Source organism: Loxodonta africana, chromosome 3 (genome assembly GCF_030014295.1).
Source record: "Loxodonta africana isolate mLoxAfr1 chromosome 3, mLoxAfr1.hap2, whole genome shotgun sequence".
NCBI classification, from domain to species: domain Eukaryota; kingdom Metazoa; phylum Chordata; class Mammalia; order Proboscidea; family Elephantidae; genus Loxodonta; species Loxodonta africana.
Genome location: NC_087344.1, coordinates 155057394 through 155076090, shown reverse-complemented (window position 1 = coordinate 155076090; position 18697 = coordinate 155057394). Strand labels below are relative to the sequence as shown.

The 18697-nt window shown below is 45.9% G+C and overlaps 1 protein-coding gene across 9 annotated transcripts in view; it reads right to left on the bottom strand.

Moving 5' to 3' along the window:
• Positions 1-1273: 1273 nt before the first annotated feature.
• Positions 1274-18697, bottom strand: part of PDE4DIPP2 (myomegalin) — a 227933-nt gene continuing 210509 nt past the window's right edge. For 6 of the 9 annotated variants that reach the window (XM_023547516.2, XM_064282358.1, XM_064282359.1 and 3 more), the window contains 12 exons: positions 16953-17204; positions 15607-15738; positions 14824-14943; positions 13242-13431; positions 12298-12422; positions 9782-10021; positions 7523-7636; positions 6730-6956; positions 5623-5766; positions 4254-4392; positions 3921-3967; positions 2166-2328 (listed from right to left, as the gene is read on the bottom strand). In XM_023547516.2, coding sequence (XP_023403284.2) covers positions 2287-2328; positions 3921-3967; positions 4254-4392; positions 5623-5766; positions 6730-6956; positions 7523-7636; positions 9782-10021; positions 12298-12422; positions 13242-13431; positions 14824-14943; positions 15607-15738; positions 16953-17204 — 1772 coding nt within the window. In that variant the 3' untranslated portion in view covers positions 2166-2286. Of the gene's footprint in view, positions 2329-2972; positions 3025-3920; positions 3968-4253; positions 4393-5622; positions 5767-6729; positions 6957-7522; positions 7637-9781; positions 10022-12297; positions 12423-13241; positions 13432-14823; positions 14944-15606; positions 15739-16952; positions 17205-18697 lie in introns of all 9 variants that reach the window. The other 3 variants (XM_064282361.1, XM_010589615.3, XM_023547515.2) reach the window with 2 other exon arrangements.

Sequence of the window (18697 nt, the reverse complement as noted above, 5' to 3'; positions counted from 1 at the left end):
CAAAATGTCATATATTGGAGAATTCTCCTCCCAAAGATAATTTTTGTAACCATTTTTATTAATGCACAGCGCTACTTTTAAACATTTCACGAAAGGCGGATGGAACGCAAGGATGGCTTTTAAGATTTTTCCTGAAAAGTTATTTGCGACTAGATCCTGAGGGGATCTGAGACTTATATGATGTGATTATGTTGTGGCTTTCATAAATGTCTGTAGTTAATAAAATGATTTTCATAGAATATTTGAGTTGTCCATGGAAACTGATTATGTTAGCAGGGCTCCAAACCCTAGCAACACAGGGATGAAGAATTTCTGGAATACTTGACCCAGAGGGCAAGGAGTCCTTAAATTTTGCTGCTTCCTCATTAAATAATAGCTCAATGGTCTATTTTCTGTTTCTGCCAGTGAGCTCTATATTTGACAGCCAAAGGCATTCACAGAAATAACCAACTGAACGTAAAAGCAGATGTTGAGTTTTCTCTATCTCACTGGTAAAGTAGGGTTGGTGGCGGTGGTAACTGTGGTTGGTTTTGTTTCTAATGTTGTTTGTTTTTTAGCTGTTTCTAGGAAATAATTATGGACTGGTAGCTTTATTTTAATTCTGAAAGGCAAAAGAACATAAGTAAGCACTTTTCCCACGAAATATTTTAAGCTCTTGATATCATCATTTATGGAATGATCATTATGTACACTTTCAATAAAAGTTTCTTAGTTAAGGTTAAGCAAACTTATTTACAGTTTTTTCTATGTCATAGAATAATGTTTTGATCTGTGTAAGAATAACCTGTGTTGCTTATATAAAATATACAGATTCTATGGCCCCAGGCCAACTAAATCTCTTGGGCTTGAAACCCAGGAAGTAGCTTCTCCAACCTCCACAGCTGTCTCCACAGTTGCCCTAGAGTGAATTCTGACTCATGGGGACCCAGTGTGTGTCAGAGTAGAACTGTGCTCCGTAGAGTTTTCAATGGTTAAATATTTTGGAAGTAGATCACCAGGCCTTTCTTCCAAGGCACCTCTGGGTGGATGAGAACCTCCAACTCTTGGTTAGCAGCTCCCCACAGCTTTCCAAGGCACACCAAATTTAAGAACCACTCCTCTATATTTTTAGTCTAGGAATTCTTACAAAATGACAAAGAGGGAAGCACTTATTTTCTTAAACTTACACTTCAAGCATTAGACTGTGAGCTTCTTAACAACAGTTTGTCTTTCTTGTTCCTATCACTCAGCCCAGGGACTGGCGCAGAAACAAAGCCAAGTGGAGAAAAACTAGTTCTTTATACACATTTTGCTTTAATAGTCACCAAAACACTGTTTTACTTCCTCTTACCGACCCTGTCCACCAGTTATGTTAACCTTCAACACATCACTATAGCAACATATATAAATACCTATCATACATTTATACATCCATCCACAAATCCTACAAACACTGTGAAGACACAAACTGACTTTAGCACAACTGGGGCCTCTCATCTGCCACTTAAAATGGGCATAGGTTTGCTTTCCGCAAGACTTTGAATGGGCTTGTTCTGGCCATCGGTGCCCAGTTTCGCCAAGGGAAGCTGGGATGGCAGAAGGGAACAGCATATTTAGAGTATGGTCAGTACAGTCTGGAGATCATAAAGAAAAGAAATAGCAGGTACTGTGCTCAGCATGAGATGGCCTCTGGGAAGTCACTGCTTTCCCTGCAGGCTCTCAGAGCACTGAGGTGCTGGCTGAGCCCATCCTGACTGTGACGCAACTGAGCAGGCCCAGGGGGGTGTGGGATGAGGGAGGGGCTCACGCAGCCTCTGCCAACCCTTGTCCATCGGCCCCACTGCTCAGTACTGTGCTTTCAGGACTGCCCGAGGATCTCTGATGCTGGGACACACGACCCACCAGAGGAAGCAGAATGCTATTTCCCCTGAGTGGAGCATCTGAGGATAGGTGCTGAGGCGACAAACTTGTGCTGTAGCTCATTCCAAATGCCGCTGAGGCTGTTTAGAAGCAGTGTCACAAGGTCCGGCATGCATACTAGGTGTGTCTGGCTTCGTGCTGGGCCAGGTGCTCTTGGCTATTGGTTGATAGTATTCCTTAACTGCAGAGAAGACTTCCAGCCATCTCCTGTCCCACCAAGACACATCTCTGACTTCTTCTGGACCCTCCAGGAGGGTCTGCAGGAATGGGGCCCAGGCCGCCCTCAGTAGATAGGTAGCTGTGCAAAAGGGGGGCAGGCCCATCCCTCCTGCTGTTTTAAGGACCTCTGGTGGCTTCGCTTCTTGCATGGCTCCTGGAAGGCAAAGGTCACGAGACTGGAGTGCAGGGCAGAGCCCGTAGGGATTTCACCTGGAGGCAGAAGAGAGAGCATCACAGTGAGAATCTATGGTCAGGCCTTGCTGAGGACTGTTGAGCTGCAGTGAGTGCTGAGTGGCGACAGGGCCAGGAGCATGGTGAGAGCCAGTTAGGAGGATGAGCTCAGGAGATGCGCTGCAGTCTGGAGGGGCTACTGGTGCCCCCAGGTTAGAGGAAGAGCCTCCCCCGCCTCGTGCTCAAAGCCGCTGCAAACTAGAGGGCTGCATCCCACCACTGCCTCTTCAGGGGCCAGTCTACTTTGTCTGAACCAAAATGGCAGCCTTTGTCACACCCCAGGAACAGAAGTGCTAAGCATGAAACATGCACATGGGAAACAAGCCTGTTGTGGGGAAGAAGAAGATATTTTGCAAGGAAATCCCTTCATTAAGTTTATGTCCGAGTTACCTTCTCAAGGAGAGGGAGGGGCCAAGTCAGCAAGGCCTCAGAGATCATCTAAGTCTAGTTCTACCCTTTACCAGTGGGGGGCCGCAGACTCACAGCAGTGATGGGGCCAGCCAAAGCCACACAGCCAGTTAGTGACCAACCTGGGGTTGGAACCCAGGCCTCAGACCCTTTCCATGGTCTTATGAAAGTAGGGAGGAGAGCTTCCCAGCTGGGACTTGAGGCTGTTGGGTTACCTTTGCTGGGACAGGAATAAGGCTTTACAGAAGAAATCTTGTAAGTGTTCTTCTAAAGAGGCTCAGGAAAGAAAGGAATCATCAGAGAAAAATAAAAGGGAATTAGAGAAAAAGAAAAAGAAAAGGCAGCCTTAAATCACGGCCCAACCTATTTTCACACTGAGGACATCAATAATCTTGCAGGTTATAATTTAGAAACATTTCTAGGAATATGCTCAATGGCTTATAGCAAAGCTTTGAACCTAAGTTAACAGTTGTAGTTTCTGGATTTTAAGCTATTTCATGTACCTCAGGTTTTCTTCAAAATATTTACTATGGAATGACTAAGATGTCTTAAGTAAATGTAGGGAATGTCTGGCATACATGTAAAATCTTTCCCCTTGAGATTCAGTTTTGTTTTGTTTTTTAATAAAATTCTTTTTGATCAATAAGACCCAAGGGCCCTCTTATCTGATGTTTCTTAAAGAAAAACAAATAATAAAATCAAATTGTGGGTCTCAACTCAATAGTGCACAGTGAAATTGATTTATTAGGTGGCACGGTGTTTTTAATTTTTCATACGGTAGCACAGGAAACGCCAGAACACATAATGGGCTCTGGACCTCTTTGCTGATAGCAAATTCACAGGTTGACTCCTCTCTGTCCTCTGCCCTCAAGTATCAACTGAAGTGCATTTCTCTCATCTCCTGACTTGGCATAAAGATGGCAAAATTAGAACAGAAAGAAGAGAAGATGATGACCATGCGAGAATGGATAAAAATGTCAGGGGAGGGAGCTGACTCAGGGGAAGATGGAAAGGGAAACCGGAAGAATGCTTGTCGAGGACCTAGAAATGACCAAAAATCCCCTGGAAGGTCAGAGCAGGCACAGGACCACCTGCAGCCTCTGATGATTGATGGTGATGGTTTGTGTGGCTCTGTGGCTCTGACTGGGGCATAGTTTCCTTACCTCTAAATTAGTCCTTGCCTTCTTCAAAACATCGTGTGTCCTGGTCACTGAAACAACAAAACAGCCCAACAAAACAGAAATTACCAGCTGGACCCACACTTGCTTTGCCAGGTGTTTTCTAAAGTATTTCTTTTTGGCCACTTGGCCTGGGGGTCTCTTGCTATCCCTGATCCTCCCTGCCCTCTGCACCCACAATTACTGATGGCATAGGGGGTTCAGGGACATCACACCATCTTCCCCTCTCCTGAAACCCCCCAGCCCCTCTGGTCACTGTTCCTCAGCAGCACAAGTGGGGAGTCTAGAAGATCACCTCCCCTGGCTCTGGGTACCTACGCTGGCTGAAGATAAACTGCTCCAGGCTCTCTTTCTGCTGGTTGGCAGTCTTCAGCCGCTCAGTTGTGCTCTGAAGGAGGCTCTCATGTTTGGAGAGTTTGGTTCTCAGTTCCAGAAGTTCCCTTTTCAGTGACTCTCCCTGGGGAACAAGGACAGGCTCTCCATCAAAGCTCAGAAGCCTAAAGCACCCCATGCTTTCTGGCTCTTTACAATCCAAAGTAGGATTTCCCAATCTTCTCAACTTTTTCGGGACTGGATTTCCTCCATTAGAGCCTGGAAGCCCTCTAGCTGGTGACAACTTAGGATGAGGACATTGGGGAATATTGAAAGCCTGGAAGGCCCCATGTGGATTGGCACAGGTCTGTACTCCTGCTGACCCCAAGCCAGGACTGAAACTCCCAGCTGTGAACAACAGCTCAGCTTTAGCCCTGACATCAGTTACAGTACTCCCGCACACAAATAAAACTTGGTAGCTCAGGGATATTATGCCTGACCTGAGAAGAGCTTGTAACTTTATAAATATTTCTGCCATCCTGAAGATGGCAAAGGCCTCATCCCTGGAATTAGCATAGTTGGGTCCCCTAATTTCTCTGAGACATAAATCTGGAGTTAGAACACCTGGGGTGGGGTTCTGGAATGGGCCTACTGAAGGCTCTGCCAATCAGAGAGCCAGCCTGGAATCTGAGAAGACCCTGAGAGGGCTGACTTCCCAGGCCAGGCCAGACATGCACATTTAAGTGATATGTTGGGATTCCAGTGGGGGGTTACAGGAGGCTGCTAGTCTCTTGTTGACATGGTGACATTCTGGGATCATGTTTGACTATTGCAGACCTGAGGGTTGGGGGAAGGAGGTGATGAAGATTTAACCCAAAAACCCATTGCCATCGAGTCGATTCCGACTCATAGTGACCCTATAGAACAGAGTAGAACTGCCCGATAGAGTTTCCACGGAGCACCTGGTGGATTCGAACTGCCGACCTTTGGGTTAGCAGCCATAGCACTTAACCACCACGCCACCAGAGTTTCTGAAGATTTAACACGTCCCTCTTTTAATTTTAGCTCAGCCAAATTCTGGAGAGTTAAAGATTGCCAGGGTTATTATGTCTCTGCCTTCTCCACATCTTTTCCTTTTCCTCGTTGATTTCATGTCCCAGGGTCAGGGGCTGGGAGGAGAAGGGGTGTAGTCAGAGCTGCACTGAGCATAACCTCCATGGGTCACAGGTCTCCCTTAAGGATGCTCCCCTAAGGCCTGTTTCTCCCAGATCACCTTTCAGCTCTTGATCCTCAGGAATGCTGTGGGACTGAGGAGAGAGAACGATATCAGGAGGCAGAAAAGCTGGGCTTGAACCCAGAAACACTGGCCTCTTACCGCTTTGCCAGGCTGAGCAGAGTTGCGGATATCTGGCAAGGCCGCTCGCCAGAACATGGTGAGGAGGGAGGCAGACTCCTCCAGGGTGTGGTGCAGGGCGCAGGTGCTGCTGCGAAGCTCATGGGCACGCTCACTGCTGAGCACCTAAACGGGAGGAGTAGATGTACACATCTGGGCTGAGAGCTCACCCTTTCTCGTCTTTTGTTCCCCCTCCCGCTCCCAGCACAGGGCCCAAGCTTCCTTGGTGGGTGAGGTGCAGCACATGGGTATTCCCAGGGCCCAGGATCCACAGCAGCAGTGATCTCCTACTTGAAACAATTCATTTGACTCCAGCTTTCTCCCACACTCTCTTTAAGTTTCCTAGTAGCAGCTCAAGGCTATCAAGTCTAAGATCCCCATATTTTTTTTTGCACCAGCCTCCCTTTTTCTTCTCTAAATCACACCTTTTGCTTTGACTGAGCTGAACCATTTGTGCCTCTGAGGACTGAGGTGCTGCCGCTTTCCCCGCATGCCATTCTCCACCTAGAGAACCTACTTGGCTTTAAAACCCATCCCCTGGTGACGTCCTCTGTGAAACTGTACCATTCCTTCCCTGGTATAAATGACCACATCTGCATCTGTGCCTTCACAACACAGAGGCGACTTCTAACACTATGCCTGTAGTACCTTACTGTGCTCACTTACGTGGGTGTGCATCTTCCCCTCTAGTGTGGTGTCTACCTGGAGGCAGGAGCTGCCCTGAGCATTTGAGCCTCTCTCATGGCTCCAACAGCACAGTAATTGGTGGCTGGTCTCTCTCACAGAGGTGCACTCTGAGAATCTGTGCTAACTGCTTTCCTGCCCCTGCTCAGGCTGAACAAACAGATGCCATGGCTGCCAGGCTAATTTCTTGTGATACTGAGGGGAAATATCAAGTTGGCTCCACCTGGACCAGAGCGGAGTTTTCAGTGAAACAGGAGGTAGAGAAGAAAGGGTTGGCTGGGTTAAACAAATGAACCCTCAGGTGTTGGAAGATGTACAGGATGAAAAAAATAGTGGGAGAAGGAGCTAAAATCAGACGTAAGGGCAACCCAAAAAAGTGTAGCTAAGAGCCTCAGATGGGGTTACCTCTGTGCCTTGAGCTTCAAGGCCAGGGAAGTTGCATGCTGATCTCAGGAGAGACACTATCTTTTTGACCAGCAGTTTGCCCTCTCCAATCTGCTGTCTCAGGGCACTATAGTCATCGATGTGGCCAATGACATGGCGACCATGCTTATTGGCAAAGGAGCCATCAGTAGCATCACCCTCCAGCTTGGGAGGGTTCTTCATGACTGGAGAAGCATCTGGGCCCAGCTCTGAAAAAGAAAACCACAGCAAAACAGAATCCAGTGTTATCTGTAAACATATCCTCAGTTTACTTCAAGCCAAAAGAGATATCAAATGATAGAGGCTGCCAGGAATAAGAAAGGCAGTCTTGGAAACTACAAGGGTAGGCTGAAATCCATAGAGATATTTTGGTTTTTATATTTTTATTCTTTCTTACATTATCTCGTAATGGTAAAATAGCTAGGATGTGATTATATCCTTACTGAGAAATGAAATATTCACCCAAAGTATTATTAATAGATAATGATTTTCAGATAGAGAATATACAGATAAATTATTCAAGCTGGATACAGAGGGCACGATCAAGAATGGAGGGACGACAGTGCTATGAAGCAAAGCTGAGCAGTAGGAAAATCACAGGAGGAAGAATAATAACCCACAAAGATCGCCACGTAAGGTACGATGTAGGGCTAACAGCCTTGGGGCACACGGAGAAGAATCTCTAAATTCAGACAATACGTACACAAACAACCAAGGGTTGCTTGTATTACTGTTTCCATCATCAGTTCCTGAGTCCTTCAGTTCCCATATTTACCGTTTGTCCTACTGAAGACAGAGGTCTCTGAGCCAAGAGCAGAGGAAGAGCTGGGAAAGACCAGAGCCGGAGAACTCATGCCGACATCCCGAACCGGAGGGGAAGACATTGAATCTATGGAGTGAAGACCATGGTCATTGTCAGGAGCCCTGAAGCACACTGCCCACCAAACACACGGACAGCCTCGTCTTCCCTGTCGAAGGCAGCATGGCTCACCTCTTACATGAGTATCACCCATATACCATAATCAGAAGCAATAGCAAATGAATCCTTTAGTTTGGTATGTTTCATTCTTCAGAGCAAACAAATGTTGCTTTAATTGAAAGGTATTCCATGAGAAAGCAAATTCTAGTTTGATAAATTACAGGTGTATTTTTCTACAGCCAGTTCTGAATATCATTTTGCATGTAGTGTCTAATACAATGCCTTGTGACTAAATATAAATATGCATAAATATACATGCTATATGTGTTAAAAATGTTGAATCTAAAAATGAATGGATATATAGGGGATGAAATTCAATATTCTACCACTCTTCTGGTGAGCTGACTAGAAACAACTTGGCAGTATGAGAAGAAATGCAGACAGAAGTGTTGGTGAAGACCAGGAAGAAATCCCACAGTGGAGGAATGGCAAAATATCACAAAGATGATAAGAACTATCCTGCTCGGGTAAATATGGCCTGGAGTCCGGTTTCCTGCTCAGGCTTCTATGTGAGTAAGAAGGAGGAGCAGTGACTGAGCCAATGGGGCTGAGTCTTGGCTTGCGTCATGGGAAACCTGGGTAGCGGGAAGAGAAGATGTAACTGAACACTACATCCATCACAGCTCCACTATGTAGAGCAGACCATGCACCTGATGAGTGCGAGTGGTTTCTACTTGCCAGGCACTATGCTGGGACTCATAGCAACATGATCACGTGAGGATCACCTTCATGTGACAGATAAGTCATTGTCTCAGAAATGATCATCTAATAGAGCCAGAGAAGAACAAAGATTAACATGGCCCAGGAAAAGCAGGCATGGCAGAAGTGGTCTCTGATTAGAATAAAATAAAGGATAAGGCCATGGAGATAAGTGGATATGGTGAATTAATGGTGCATTAAAAGAAAAGAAAAGAAGAGGAGGAAGAAATGGAATGTGGAAGGGACTGGGGTTTGGGAAGAGTATTAGTATTCACACTGAAACTTGGGGAAGTGAGACTGAAGAGGGATGTTGAGAAGAGAGGGAGAGAACTAGATAAACATGCCCATCTGAACAGACAGGCAGGGGAAGGGCAGAAGAAGGGGACGACTCTCCCCTGGAATAAAGGTGCCCGCCAGCCAGTACTCTCCCACCAATACTGTCCTGATCTCCCCAGGTACAGGAACATGTTGCCACACAGCTGGGTGTCTTATACATTAGGGAAAGGGAACCCAGGCTAGAGACTATAAGCAGCTCAGCAACACTGAGACAGAGCATGGCAAGATGGAAGGAACACAGACTGGAAATCAGAAACCTGGTTCTAATTCTGGTTCTCTCCCTGACTCCCTTAAACCTTAGCAGGTCAGTTAAGGTCTCAATGCCTATGTTTTCTCATGTGAAATACAGAGATAGAACTTGCCCTGTCTCAGATGAAATTATATCTTGGAAAATACTCAGTTAATTTTAAAGCACTACACGAATACAAGGAATAGATATTAGTATCTACAGCTGTTAATTATTGAACAATTCTTATTGTGACAGGCACTTTTTTAATTTAATGCTGCAAACAACCATACAGTAAGCCAGTTGCCTTTGAGTCAGTTCAGACTCATGGTGACCCCATGTGTGTCAGAATAGAACCTTGCCCCATAGGGTTTTCAATGGCTGATTTTTCAGAAGTAGAATGCCACGCCTTTCTTCTGAGGCACCTCTTGGTAGACTTGAACCTCCAATCTTACAGTTGACAACCAAGCACGTTAAACATTTGCACAACCCAGGGACTCCAACAACCATCCAAGGTATATATTATTATTTTCATCTAAGAGATGTGGAAATCAAGGCTTAAATACCTGAGAGTTTAAACAACTTGCCCAAAGCAAACAACCTGTAAGTGGCCCCAGAATGTGGAGCCAGGCCTGGCCCTAGGTCCCAAGCCCTCATTCAATGTGCTGTATTAAAGCATCTCTGATTTCAACCTGTTCCAAGAGCACAGGAGAGGCAAGATTGTCCCTTCCACCTTAGACATCCTGGTGACGTGCCCTTGGCCAAGTGCTTCCTAATTCCTTTTTCCTTCCTACCTTGGAAAAGTGGCTGCTTGTCCCCAGAGTCCGTATTGGCTGGGAAGTTCTGGGTAACAGAGGAGGGGCTGAGGTTGGCTTTGCGTGCACCACCATCCAACTGCTGTTCCAGCTGTAGACGTAGGCAATTGTTCACCTGAATGCTCTCCTCCAGCTGCCCTCTCAAAGCTCGTACCTCTGCCACCAGGTGGCTCAAGTCACTGCTCAAGGGGACTTGGTGACAGGCATCCCAGTTATAACCTGAAAGAAGAGGAGGGGCCTGGTAGCACCAATCCAAGTACATCCAAGCACTTGTCAGAACACACCTCTCTGCCTTCTCTCTCTTCTGGTGACCTCCCTATATTCTCACACACAATGGCAACACATCTGTGATGGAAATATCAGGTTTCCTGTGAGGGTCCCGAGGCACACTCGGACAGCAAGCACCCAGGTGGGAGTTTCCTTGAAGTTCCACGCCCACATGCATCCAGAGGGCAGGTGGTTGGCAGAGTAGGTAACGGTCTTATTTCATCTCAATATTAACCTTAGTCCTATAGGCTAGAGAGCAGGTCTTCCCAGCAGGAGGTCAGCATTGGACTAGAAATGGATAGGGACTGAGAGGAAGGAGATTTTTTGTGTGTGTGTGTGTGTGTGTTTTAAGTGAAAGTTTATGATTCAAGTCAGTTTCTCGTACACACGTGGTTATGTGATCCTAGTTGCTCTCCCTATAATGTGACAACACATTCCTCCCTCTACCTTGTATTTCCCGAGTCCATTCAACCAGCTCCTGTCCCCCTCTGCCTTCTCATCTCGCCTCTGGACAGGAGCTGCCCACTTAGTCTCATGTGTCTACTTGAGCTAAAAAGCACACCCCTCACCAGTATCATTTCATGTCTTATAGTCCAGTCTAATCTTTATCTGAAGAGTTGGCTTCAGGAATGGTTTTAGTGTTGGGTTAACAGAGAGTCCAGGGACCATGTTCTCTGGGGTCCCTCCAGTCTCAGTCAGACCATTAAGTCTAGGCTTTTTACTAGAATTTGATTTCTGCACCCCACTTTTCTCCTGCTCCATTAAGGACTCTCTGTTGTGTTCCTAGTCAGGGCCGTCATTGCTGGTAGCCAGGCACCACCTAGTTCTTCTGATCTCAGGCTGATGGAGTTTCTGGTTTATGTGGCCCTTTCTGTGTCTTGGGCTCATATTTTCCTTTTGTCTTTAGTGTTCTTCATTCAGGGGAAGGAGATTTGATAATCACCGCACTCAGGAATCAAAGAGGAGAAGGAGGAGGAGGCATCAGGCCTATTGGGAGCATGTAAGAATAGAGGTGGCACTGTAGGCCAGGGTCATAATGATGTGAATTTTTCAACTTCCCCCATGTGTTTTACCCCCACTTAGCACACACAGTCTATTTCTACATAGTGAGTGATACATACACTGAAGAAATATTCTACAAGGCCACAATCCCTTACCTTAAAGCCTTGGGGTCAAATGCATTTCAAAATGTAAAATTTGTTCTGGTTTTTAGCTAGGTAATAGGACACACACATAGTACATTACATAAAACAACCAGTTGCCTCTGGGGCCACAGCCCTTATTTAAACACATTAGTATTTCAGCAATGAAATATGCAAATGTTCTCACTAAGTGGGATAAATGAAGACTATGAATAGCCTTTCATCACTTCAGTTTTATCACAAAATGAATATATAAAAAAGCTTCTGATTCAGAGATCTTATTGGACTTTGGAATTAAAGACGAGGGATTATGGACCTTTAATGGTAGTAGCTTTGAAATGAATCTTAAATGACCCACAAAAGGGAGAACAGGCATGAAATGGGAGGTTATTCAGGATGAAGAAGGGGCTCCCAGGAGCTAACTCCAAAGTTCCATGATGCTCCTGCCTCTCTTTCATCCTCTAAATCCAAATTCTGGCTAAATTTTGCTTATTCTGTCTTGAAATGTTATTCACCTACTCATTCTCTTTATCTTCTCAATGGCACCTCATATGAGACTCTCTTCATTGAGTGCCCAGAATATCACTACTCAACCAAGAGGTTTCCCTGATTCAGATGTCTCTCAGTTCCAATATGTCCCACCACACACACCATATTAACGTTATGGTTTCATCAGGTCCAATTTTGCTTGAGAAAATATACTTATTTTCCATTGTCTACTATATAAAATGTAAACTTTCATCCTACCTTGTAGGCCTTCTACATACTAACAACTCTCTCTTCATCTAACTTGACCTCTCACAACTCCATGAGACAAAGCTTCTCCCATAGTCAGGCTGGTCTCCTCTCAACCCAGCACTCACCCTGTGTTTTAGCTTCTGTGCCTTTGTCCATAATCTACTCTCTCAGCCTTGTGTGGCCCCTGTTTTTATTCAAGTTTCAGTTCACTTTCCCTTCAGCAAATTAGAGCTCTGTAGCTTTCCAAGATCTCTACAACCCTCAAGGGAAAAGCTTCTCTGGGCCCTAAGGGAGGACAGGATGTTAGTAGGGAGGGGGCTGGGAGGTGGGAGGGTGAGGAACACATACCTTTCAAGCCCTTCTTGGAATTCCCATAAAGGGCCTCATAGATCTGTAGCTCAGACTGGAGGGATTGGAAGAGCTGCTGTTTCTCTTCACACTGTTGCTGTAGGAGGTTCAGTTTGTGCTGTAGCCTGTCAGGGAGAGGCAGGGGCCACTGAGCTGATGGCACAGCCCAGCCACACCAGGGCAAGGAGGTGGGAGTCAACCTTTGCATCATTGAGCATTAGCCCTAGCTGTCAGCTCAGAGATCAGGAAGCCCATCGTTTTATTTTACAAATGGCTCAGAGAAGTAAAGTAACCTGCTCCAAGTCACACCATTAGCTAGTGGCAGAATAGACACACCAGCACAGTCTTCTTATTGCTGGCTGCCAGGTAGTTTTCAAGTTGACAAGTGTTATAAGACTTACACTGGGGGAGAAGCCTCACTGCAGGTTAGAGTTTTCCTAGCTTATGGTGAGAGTAATGGTGGGAACCATAAGAACGTTCTTTCTCTTGTTTCTGATATGCTGAAGCCTTCTCTAACAGGGTTTCACTCTCTCAACTTCGGAGTGAAAAGTTTTCTTAGTGAAATTCTTCCGTCCACTCAAAAGCAACAACAACAAAACAAACCCACTGTCATTGAGTTGATTCAGACTCATGGTGACCCCAGGTGTTACAGAGTAGAATTGCTCTATGGGGCTTTCTTGGCTATAATCTTTACAGGAGAAAATCATCAGGGCTTTCTTCCAAAGCACCACTGGTTAGGTTCGAATCACCAACCTTTGGGTTAGTAGTTGATCGCCACACCAGGGCAAGAAGGTGGGAGTCATCCAGTGATCTAAAACCACCCATAAATCAGAAATAGATGGGAAAATCAGGTTTTCTAAAGAGGCCATTGACTGTTTTGCCAATATCTCTTCTTCTAAATCTAAAAATGGGGCCACCTTCCCTATCAGTGGGCCCGCTCTGACCTGGAATCTTTCTCCTGGAGGGATAGCCGTTCCTCCCGGAAATGCAAGACCTCCTGCTGCTTCTCCTTCAAGTCCTCCAAAAGCTGCTGCCGTTCCACTTTCTGGTGCTCCAGCTCCATTTCCAGCTCTTGAAGCTGGGCTTGTGAGGACCGCAGAGCCTCCCTCAGGCATTCGGTTTCCTGGGAGTGCTCTGGAGGCCAAAACACAGGGGCATTTATATCATGGGCCAAAGGTCAGCAGGAAGATGTGCCCAAGCACATCTGTCCTGACAAGCAGGAGGCAGGCAAAGAGGAGGGTCCTGTGTTGGTGGACCGAGACAGTGTTGGCTAGCTATATCCACACACCCTGGGGAATGGTGCTCCTCTACTTTGCAGTGCCCATGACCCTCTGATTTGACATGGCCTAACTTGCTCCCTAGGGAAAAAATTCTGGTTGCTAACACTCATCATTATCTAAGTGCTCACCTTCCATCTGTTTAATAACCCCTTCTTGAATTTTGCCAAAGATCAACATCAAGACTTCTTGTCTATAATTTTTAGAAGGTATTATTTTCATCATTGAGAAAATTGGGACATTTTGCTCTTTTAGGGGCTTGCAGCAACTCTCTGATCATGATTTCTCAAAGATTATTGACAGGGACTCTGGGAATATGGTTTTAAGTTCTGTGAGTCCTCTGGAATGGAACTCACCTGGATGTGGCAAATGGTACTCATTTGAATCTCACCCTACCTTCTCACTTGCGAGATCTGCTCTATTCTTCCCAAGATTGTAGTGGTAGTTTAAGAGTCCTGCCTTCTCTCTTACCTATTAGCTTTAGTTCTCTTTCCCAAGCAGTGACCTTCCTCTCATCTTCTTACTCTGAGGTGACTAATTTAGAAATATCTCTTTATTTTCCTTTTCCACAAGCATTCTTTCATTCTGGGCTTAATTCTTTTCGATACTAATCTTAGTTTTTCATGGCTGTTCAAAAAATATTTGTAAATAAAAATAATTTGTTATTGATAATATATTGATTTGATCAATTCATTTAACACCAGGCTCTGCTGCCTCTCAGACCACACAGAAAATGGTGCCCACATGGATGCCCATTGAGTGGGGTTGGGAAAGCTCTGGAGGACATGTTGCTAGTGCCTCCAGATGAGAGAGATGCCCTGAGTGTATGAGTGAGGCTGTGGTGAGGAGGCACAGAGATGAAGAGCTGCAGTAACGTGCAGAGAAACTTGAGAGGGAATACTGGCATTGTCTTTCCTTCCTTTCCTGGTTCCAAATCAGTGGTGAGTGGAGAGAAGCAGAACTGACACCAAACTGGTATCCAGTTAGACAGTGACTCTGGATCTGCAGTGAAGTGTGTATGGAAACGATGGATTATATAGAGCTATTTGGTCCTGAAACCTTGGAGTCTAAGGACCCATGGTTGGGACCGCTCAGGAAATAGCCCTTTCTAGACTGAGAATAACTATGGGAATTTTGGGTTGGTGGGTCTGGACATCTTCTTCTCTTTGCTTCTCTCATTGGTAATTGGTGTGGACCGGGAAAATAGGGGTTAGGGAGTGGCCACGGTCTGTGGTGTTTTACCACCTACCTCGGGAAACATGACTCAGCTGAGCCTGAAGACTCCGGTTTTCTTCCCTGAGGACCCTGTTCTCATTGTAGAGCTGAGGTATGGAGTCGAGGCCCTGACTGCAGAAGTTAGTGGAGGATCCTGTCCCAGAAAATGCAATCAGACAAGTTACACATTTGGGTGAGAGATGCTTTCAGGAATTTCCCATTATGTTGTTCCCAAAGGTACTGTCACACCCAGCAGAAGGCCCTGGAACTTAAGTACAATGGGATGCATGCTTTATTTTCATGTGTCTCAGTATTGCTTACCATACATTATTACCTGCCAGACCTGCAGCTGCAGGAGGCTCTTTCCCCATAAATAGCTGCTACTGTGGTGTGGGCAGGACAAGGGTATTTGCAACGGATGGCCTCCAAGTGATAGCAACCCACAAGGAAATTGTAGGGAGAAAGGCCACCTCTGGGAAGTGGCAGGGGAGGGGAAGACCTGGGCTTTACCACTTGTCAATCATACAACAAGGGCACAGAGAAGTCAATATCAGCAGTTAAAGGATGGGATGAGAGGTCAGACAACTCTGAGATCAGAACTAGTTCTACTTTGAGGAAAGTCAGTCTCTGAGCTCAAACACATCCATAAAGTGGGGATAGTAGTACCTGCCCCGTGTCCTTTGCTGGACTGTTTGTAAGAACAAGTGAAATAAAACAGACCAAAGTGATTTAAAAACTGCAAAGCTCTGCCCAGGTGTGCTCCCTCCAGAAGATCCCTAAATGTGGACCAAAAACGGGAAGCCCAGGTCTCTCCTACCACTTCCTCGGGCAGTGGAGCTGAGCCGGTGTTCCAGCTGTTCCCGCAGGCGGTCGTTGATGCAGATGGATTCCTCCAGGCGCTGGCGTAGATTCCGGATTTCACCCAGATGCTCCTCCAGCAGGTCGGCTCCTGCAGCCATCCCAGGAGGGCAGGGAGATGGGTGGGAGACGGAGAATTGTGGTCATTAGTGGCAGTGGGGGGCAGGGCTTGGCCCACAGCCCTTTAGCCAATCTCTAAATATCACCATCCTTCATCCTCTCACAGGCACCCAGGAAAGACAGGTGATTTTGTCTAAAGAGCAAACTGGCTTTAAACACAGGATGACCCCAAGCTAGACAAACTCATGGGTCTGGTAAGTTTAAGGGAGTTCCACATGGGTTAGGAAAATAACTTCGAACTCCTGACAGGTCTGCCCAGCTCCTGGAAGGGTGTGGCTGCCTCCCGAGCATGACTTTGAGGGTGACAGGGAAGGCCTCACTCCCTAGCCTAATGCCTTTCTTCTTACTGATGCGTGACTGGATATTCTTTAGCAGGGGACAGAGCCCTTCCTCCCACCCTTAGAGAAAAGACCTAAGGTAAAAGTACATGAACTTAAACTTATGTGGTTAATGACTGATCCTCAATACTTCCCTCAAATCACTTTTAATATAGAAGAAAGGAAAGCCTACAGGGATCTAGGGATTTGAGGGGGGACTTGAGGAAGAAAGGAAAATGATACACAAAAAGAGAAGAGCAAGGGATGCTAATGACAGACATCAACAGCACCATTCTGCTTTGGGCTCCGTCTTTCCTGAAAATTACAATTATGTCACTGTTGGCACTGAGCTGCATCTAAATATTCACCTACACAGCTATACCACTCCATTTGGTGTGACGTGTCTTTGCCCTGAGCACGAGTGCTAGGACTGACAGGGAAAATTTGAATTGAATTTTGTGCACAGGATATGTGTGTATAGGGGGGAGCTGTTGTAGAAATGGCTTCTCTTTCTCTAACGACTCCTGTCTGATGGAAGAATATCCCCACGCATGTTTGTGTCTGGCATTCTTTGAGTCTCAGACTGGGCTGAGAGGGGTCGACATGCAGGGAGGAAGGACATGAATGTCAGAGCACAAGAGGTTGGTCGCTGACTTTCCCATGCCCCTGCAGAGTCCTGAGGCACTGGGCAGGAGGATGAAGGGATGTACATAAAAAGGACCCAGCACTGGTGTGGAGCCTTACTCTCTGGATGATATATGTGCTGGGCCCTTTCACTTTATACTCACTCTGTGAGCCAGACAGGAAGAGAGTGGACTCTGAATTAGAGTTTATTTCACAGGCTGACCCTCCCTGTTTTGTGCTTTACCTGTGGGTTTGGAGTTAAGCTGGTACACAGAAGAGCCTGAGGATAAGTCCCCAGATACACTCCCTTTCTGAGGTCTCATCATGTCCCACAGTCCACTGCTGCCCAGGTACCCAGGCTCCAGGATTCTGTCCAGGTCTCTGGTGCCCCTCAGAGGAGAGTGGGGCTGGGCAGGGTTGAGGTGGTGGGGAGAGCTGGCTTCCAAATGGTTACTCGGCAATGTAGCTAGGGAAGCAGGAGGGCCAGTGCTGACGCCTGGACAGAGAGAAATATGAGTTAGGAAGTAACAGGGTGATCAGAGGGAAGGATCAGCAAGGGAGAGTATGATTGTTAAGAACAAAAACTAAAGGGGACCACATGGGATGGCAGAGATCCCAGCCCCCGGTGGAATAACAAGTAGATGGAGACTCACAACCTGAGTCTGTAACTTTCACCCCATGAATTTCTAGCATGAAACTTAAAGAAGTAGAAGATGGATAAAGTATCTGAAAGTCACCAGTATACTCAAAGAAAATGTCCACTGACACCACTCTTGGCTTCCACTACAAGTCTTCATGATAAAGTACAGGGAAATTCCAGAAGTAGAACTCATTCTCAAAGTCAGGGGTCAAGAGTGGAATGGGACATTGAATTGAACATACTTGTAAACAGGAATATCTATTTGCCTACATATACTTGCCTTCCCCAAGAAGCTAACCAGCCAATCTTTCCATTGCTTCCATGGGGTTGTCAGAAGAAGAAGGGGACATGAAATACAGCTGGATATCATAGCCCCCATTACTCCAGACTGTGGAACTCTTGGCTGAGGCTGGGGGAGGTTCTATAAAGGCAAGTGGTGATTTGGGTCTTACCCAACATGATTCAAGGAAATGTAAAATCTTATTACTCTTGTCCGAAGAATAACTGAGTACTCTTCAGTGGAGGGAAATAGGACCGGTAGATTTCTTTGGTGACTTCCAGCTCAAAGATTCTGTGAAACCATGGCCATTTCCCTTGAACCCTATCATCTCTGTTTCTATGTAAAAAGAAGCCCAGCTTGGGGAAGGGGAAAGGGAGATGGGCAGGGTCATAGTTTAGGAGAAATTCAGAAGACTGCTTTCTTCCAGGAATTATCACCATGGGCAACAGAGTAAACAAGTAGCTCCACCTAAGGAAGCAGGAGTGAGGTCACTGGATCCTCTAACCAAGCCAAATTTGTCAGAGGGATTAATGCAATTGGCATCTGACATTTTTGCCTTCATTTGTTTCTCAAACTTGGCAGCACACTGGAATCACCTGGGAAAATGTTAAAAAAAAAAAAAAAAGTACTGATGCTTGAACCTGCAAGTATTTTGCTTTAATTGATATGGGGTGTAGCTTGGGCATTGAGTGTTTTAAAAATCATCCTAGGTGATTCTAACAGGAAGCAAAGTCAGGGAAGTATTGCCATTGGTCATTCCTTCACCAGGCTGCAAAATACTAGACGTTCATTAGCATCACCGTGAGTCAAACAGGAAGAAGAAAATTTTACACATCTAGATTTTAATAGGGATTCTATAAAGATGTGATTTCATACCTCTCTCACACCCCCTTCAATTCCACCCCAGCACAAGGCAAAGGGAGTAATCAGTGGTGTTAGGCAGTTGGCTTACTTTTTAACCCAGGTCATAGGAAGTTGCAAGTCTCTCAGTAACAATGACCAGCATTCTCATGTTTCCATCTCCCCTGGCCACACAATACAGAGTATATGCCCTAAGCCATGCAAAGAC